This window comes from Equus quagga, chromosome 15, assembly GCF_021613505.1.
Source record: "Equus quagga isolate Etosha38 chromosome 15, UCLA_HA_Equagga_1.0, whole genome shotgun sequence".
Classification (NCBI taxonomy): domain Eukaryota; kingdom Metazoa; phylum Chordata; class Mammalia; order Perissodactyla; family Equidae; genus Equus; species Equus quagga.
This window is the reverse complement of record NC_060281.1, coordinates 62972264-62978263: the sequence shown is the minus strand read 5'-3', so window position 1 is coordinate 62978263 and position 6000 is coordinate 62972264. Positions and strand designations below refer to the sequence as shown.

The window sequence follows — 6000 nt, the reverse complement described above, 5'->3', positions numbered from 1 at the left end:
TCCCAGATTCTCCAACCCCATCTTTCTGCCCTGCTCACCTACCTGCATATCCATTCCTCGTTCTGCCCTGACCCCACACTCTCCAGATGCCTGTGCTCTGAGCTCCCCAAACTTCTTATGTGGAATAGCGAAACCAAGTTCATAATCAGAAGACCACGTGGAGGGCCGGAAATTGATGGTGTTTTAAAGGTTAAGGTCATTGAGGAGCCATCCTCATAGTCAAGCTGCCCTGCATGGCTCCAAGCAGTCAACTGGGTGCCCTCTTTCTGGACAGTTCTGGAGAAAGAGAGAAAATATTTTATGCTTTTGTTTCAGTAGCTCTAGACTCCATCTTTTTCCTTCTTTCCACAATTCATTAGGTTCTGGCTTTCTTTGACTTTCAATTGTACTTTGGCTCGATGAGCTCTTCATTTTAACGTCTTGTTCTCAGTTTGTTCCTATTTGACCTAATGATTCTGCAGAGGACTAACACTACCTCATTAGTGTATATTTAACTGGTTATTAAGCGAGAAAAAGAGAGAGGGAAAGAGTGACAGAGAGAAAGGGAGATTTCGTCCCTAAAAGATCTCATCCAGGTGGCCCCATCATACAGACGATGGTGGCAGGACATGCATTTTGCTGTCCCAGGGCTGGAGACATTTCCTATTGTCGTGACTGAGAGGGTGCTACTGGCATCTAGTGGGTAGAGGCCAGGGATGCTGTTAAACACCCTACAAGGCACAGGACAGCCACACAAGGAGAAAACTATCCAGCCCCAAATGTCAGCAGTGCTGAGCTTGAGACACCCTGGATACAAGCATGTTCCAAAGGCCAAGGAAGATTACATAACTGCTTCTCACTTGGGCAGAGGTTTATGTCAATCCTCTGAAGTCATCAGTAACACCCTAGTGATTTGGCTGAACCTAACGCTGGAGCTGCTGCCTGCGGGCTTTTACACACTCCCACCTTAAAGTTCAAAGTTATTGCTCACTAAACACTGCGAACTGCTTATCCTTAACCACGTGTATGGACCCAGCCGGCCCACATGACCAGTAGACCAGCCCTCATTGTGCACACATGAAGGCCTTACTTTTTGGGAGTTGTTGCAAAACTTGCGGTGTTGGCTGTCCTGAGAGACGGAAAAAATGGCAGGAAGCAAAGTGGAAGTAAAAATCTTACATGGAGTGAAATTCCACTACGCTTATGGTGCCTTAAACATTTTATGAGTGAAAGAGAACGCAAGCAAAAATTCTACTTTAGATGTGAAGCATGTCAGCTTTGTCTAGGAGTCTCCTTCCTTCCCTTCTTTCCATTATCAGAAGCTGTAGAGAACAAAAGAAAGAAGACAGGAAGGAGGTCGGAAACAGGCAGGTCGTCTGTTTGCCATGAGAGCCGACCCTGAAAATCTCTGAGATCAGGACGTGCTGCCAAATTGGATCAGACTTTCCCCTTTTCTTTAGTTACAGAACTGCAAGACATGACAAACTGATAACGATTGTGTTATGATGCGGGGGTTGTGTTCTAGGATACAGTGGGGAGGCGGTACGGGAGATAGGTTCTTATGGAGAAGCCCCCCACACACAAAAGAATAAATTTTAAACATCTGACTCTTCTGACTTCTAGTGTTAAGGGTCTCCTCATTTCTCATTTAACCCAAAAGAAAACTCCGAGAATTTGAAGTGCGCTCTGGATGTGGGGGTGTTGCAGGGCTACAGTGAGTGCCGGCCAGAGGGCGCGTGTTGGTGGCTAGGAGACAGCCATGGAAACTCTGAGCCTGGGAGAGACTGTCAAGCAGATGATCTGAGCTAGAGAAATAAGTTTATAAGAAACGAATAAGAGAAAGGAAATGTAGCAAATGGACAACAGAAGAAAAACTGGGTATGGATCTCTCATTATGAGCAAGTGCCAACTTATGAAGTGATTGTGTTCTGGAAAGTTCATCTGACTACTGGAAGCAACAACAGCACAAGTGGAGTGGAGGGAAACAGAAGTAGTTTATTGATTGCTGGACACGACCTATAAAAATTCACAATCCAATGCTCTCATTTTAAGGAGGAAAAACTTATTTCAGAAAACTTGATCATGGCACCCAAGACACTCTCAGATTTAGGAACAGAGGTTGGTCTTGGGATTCCCCAGGCGGTCTACTAACCATGCTGTGTTCTCTATAAGCAGGAAGGCAATAAAAACAATGATGATGAGGAGCAGAAAGGTAGGAGGTGGGCTGTCCAGGTGACTGGGAGGCGGAAGGGAGAAGAAAAAGTGAAGATGGTAGGGAAGGAACACTCCAGAAGCAATGAGCAGGAAGGGTGCTGCCTGGTCTGGGTCCCATTCCCCTATGGGAGACAATTTGAGTGCACATTGAGTGGGGGCTTCCTACATGGGGGTTCTGGTCCCTGTCGCTGCCCAGAAATGTGGAATACAAGGAGAGAAATGACTAAGATGGAGTCTCCAACTTCTTTTCAAAATGTCAGCAATCTTCAGAACCTCATGGCTATTTTCTCGGCCCCCCTGGAATTCATTAATTTATTTAACAAATGCTTACTGGACCCCATTTGTGCCAGATCCTGTCCCAGGCCACATGGCTAGGGCCGTAAAGAGGACAAAGGCCTTTTCCTCTGGAGGCTGCTTTCTAGAGAGACAGATAAAAAGCAAGCAAATCAATATGATAATGTCTGGTCATGTTAAGCGCTATGAAGAAAATAATGCAGGGTAACACGATAGTGACCAGAGGGTCCACTGTAGATTGGGTGGTCAGGAAATGTCTCTTTGAGGAGGTGACATTTGGGCTGAGACCCAACAGGCAAGAGCCAGCTTTGCAAAGAGCTAGGGATTGAGAGCACAGCCCACACAAAGGTCCCAGTGCATGATCAAGCAATCAAGTGTGGCAAGTTCAAGGGACACACAGAAAGGCAGTGTGGCTGTTAACTTGGTGAGCAAGAAGGAGCATATGAAATGAGCTCATCAGGGGTGAGCCCGGCCATCTCAGATTGATGCATGTGCTCATTTAACAAATATTTATTAAGCACCTGCTGTGTGCCGGACATCGCTAAGGATATAAACATGAAACTGAGAGACTCCTAGCTCAAAGATTCTGTCCCCAGGGAAGAAGTTAAGAGTCGAGTAAGGACGACAGAATCCTCAAAACAATTCTGCTACAGGTTAGAAGGTGTTCCACTCCAAAGAGACTCAACGCAGACACCACCATGTTGCTGAGCAAGGCTAGGGGCTTTCCAGAAGCAACTGTATGAACACAGCCATGCACCAACTACAGTCAGTTTACAATCTGAAGAAAGGGGCACACTGGACGTCCAAAAGACAGCACGAGGTCTGAGGTCCGGCCATCTGCTCCCCAGGGCAGGGAGCTTAGGGCATCCCAGAGATGAGTCACCTAGCCCACCTTTCCCCACCGGGTGAGCCTTCTCGTCTTCGTGGGTGGGGCAGGGCCACAGGAATCCCCCCACCCGGCCTAAATCTGTCACACTCAGAAACCCCAGGCAGGGGGGCCGCGAAGACCGAGGCTCTGATTAGCACCTGATTCACCGCGCAGTCAGGGCAGGGCGGCGACTGCTGGGAACAGGCCCCCTTGAGTCGCCCCAAGGGGAAAGGCTTGCGGGAGTTTCGGTGACCCCGATCCCGGGGGACCTGCCCGGTGACGCGCCGCCGCCCGGTGCTAGCGGTGCCTGCACGACCCCCACCCTGCCCGCGGGAACGCGCGCGGAACCGGCGCGGGCGGCGCGTGCGCTCTCGGCTCTCGGCCCTGAGCTCGTGGGGCACCCGAGCCGAGTCCGCGCGCCCCCGTGCCCGGCCACCGGGAGCCGAGTCCGCTCGGGGCGGGGCCGGCGCGGCGCCGGGAGCCCGACTACAAGTCCCAGGGAGCCGGCCGGGGAGGGACGCGAGCGGGCAAGGCGAGACCGTTTCCTGGCCGGGGCGCCGGTGCCCCTGCCCTGCTCTGGCCGAACGAGCAAAAAGGCCTGCCGTCCATGCCGGATCCCTGGAGCAAACCGAGTGGCCTGGGCGTCCCTGGTCCCTGTTGTTTATTCCGCGAGCAGGAAATTCCTCCCCGCCCGCCCCTCCCTCCTCCTGCTGTAACATGCCTTAGTGAGCCCGCGCCCTCCCTGCCCAGGGTGCTAGAGTTCGCGGTCAGCCGCCATGGGGAATGGGATGAACAAGGTAACGTGTCGTCTTTCCTTTGCGATCTCTTTGTTTCCACTTTGCAGCCTTCCCTCTGGCTGGGGTTTGCTGGGCAGGAAAGCCCGTCCTCGCTCCCCCACCTGTCACCGGGGTACCCTTGCTCCGCCACTCGAACGTGGTGCGCTTTCCCGTGGTGGGGAGGGGAGCGGGAGGGGGGCGGCGTGTCAGGCCTGACCGTCACGGCTGTGTTTTTGAGGTGCTCCCCCCCAGGTCCCCTGCCGGCTTCCGGGTGAGCAGTCCCCAAGCCAGCCCTGCGTCCTGCGGCTGAGAACAAGCCGTGCCCTTTAAAAGCGTTGACACTTGCTCTGCCTAGAACTCAGCTGAGCTCAGGGGATTGTGGTTTCCTCTTTTTCTCCCCTCCCCTCCCCTCCCAAACTTGGCTCTTGAAACATCACCACCCACATCATTAGTAAACTGCAGTAGATAAGTGTCTTCTATTCAGTAATTTCCTCTTTCTCCCCAGATTTTTATTTGTGTGCACAGATAAGTTTTTCTTGTGGACAGAAAAGCTTGTAGAGGCCTGAGTCCTGAGGGGTTTTTAAATACCTGGAGGGAGGGGGGGAATAGAGTCAGAGCTGAGTTATCCTGGGTTATGTGGCTTCTCCAAGAAGGGCAACCTGCTGACTGGCTGCTTGTGCTGATCGTGCCTTCTCGAAAATCCGCCTTGCTCTCTTCTGTTTGTCTCTGTTCTGGCCCCCACCCACTGCTCCCCAGTTTCCCAGAGCCCGCTTCCTAGACTGTGGGATAGTCTGTGTCTTTCTGTCAATGGAAGGTTCCAGATCCCAGCTCTTGCAAGTGAGAGTTGTGTCAGGTGTGTTCTTATCAACCGCAAGGTTAAGGATTTTGTGATCTGGTACTGCTGGTTTAAAGGAAAGACTTATAAAACTTTTAGAAGTCCCTCAGGTCCTTCCCTCTTCCCAGGGCTTCGAAGGGGTCCTGGATCCGGGGTTAGTTCCTGGTCTTCTGTTTCTCTCCTTCCATGTGTTCCACTCACCTGCAGCCCACATCCATTCAGCTTTCGTATTTGGTGGATGTGGCAGTGTGGCTGGCTTTCCTTTTGGTTTTTCTCGCCGGTGGGGTCAGCAGTGGTTTGGTTCTTTCAGCTGGAGTGTTAGAAGTGGGGTAGGGAGGTTAGGAGCCAGGCGGGGAAGGGCAAGTGTGGTAGGGCACGCTGTGTACTGTGTGCTGAACTCTTGTCACCTGCCCACACCATGTTTATTGGCTCCTCGAGACCCAGTTTCTGAAGGAACCATTGCGTGTTTGGGGCCTGCATATCTGAGGTTTTCTGGTAACCAGAATTGTATTCGTTGTGTGTGGGATTTTTTGGAGGGGCGGGGGTGGGGGAGTGGGCAGTGATCGGGTTTGGAAATAGACTCTGTCTCTCTCGGATAAATCCTTGATCACATCCCCATCAGCGCTGGCATCCATCAGCACCATGAGCCTTCTGCTTTTTACATGAGAACAGAACCCGGTAATGGTGCGTCCATGAGTTTGTGGGCTCTGCCACCTCAGCTGGCCTTTGGTTCTTTCTACAGTTTTCCCACTTGAGTTGTTCACTCTTTACCTCTTTCAGCATTTAATTTGTGGTATTTTTATATTATAATTCTAATTACATATTTAGGAATACAAATGATTGCCTAAGGGTTCAAAATTAATTTCAGGCTTTTCAACAAAAGCAGTCATATTCATGTCATGATTTTTACCTTTCAAAGAAAGTAAAACATTTCTTGATGATGTTGTCACCATGACCATCTTGTATTGTAAATAGAGCCACTGTTTCCAGTGTAGAGGTGGAGAAATGTGTACAGACAGATGTAGAGACATCAT

General features: G+C 50.8%; 1 protein-coding gene across 10 annotated transcripts in view; it reads left to right on the top strand.

Annotated features, from left to right (window-relative positions):
• The first annotated feature begins 3769 nt into the window (after window positions 1-3769).
• Window positions 3770-6000, top strand: part of DUSP22 (dual specificity phosphatase 22) — a 66557-nt gene continuing 64326 nt past the window's right edge. For 3 of the 10 annotated variants that reach the window (XM_046639816.1, XM_046639822.1, XM_046639821.1), the window contains exon 1: window positions 3774-4152. In XM_046639816.1, the coding sequence (XP_046495772.1) occupies window positions 4132-4152 (21 nt within the window). In that variant the 5' untranslated portion in view covers window positions 3774-4131. Of the gene's footprint in view, window positions 4153-6000 lie in introns of all 10 variants that reach the window. The other 7 variants (XR_006885313.1, XM_046639824.1, XM_046639820.1 and 4 more) reach the window with 6 other exon arrangements.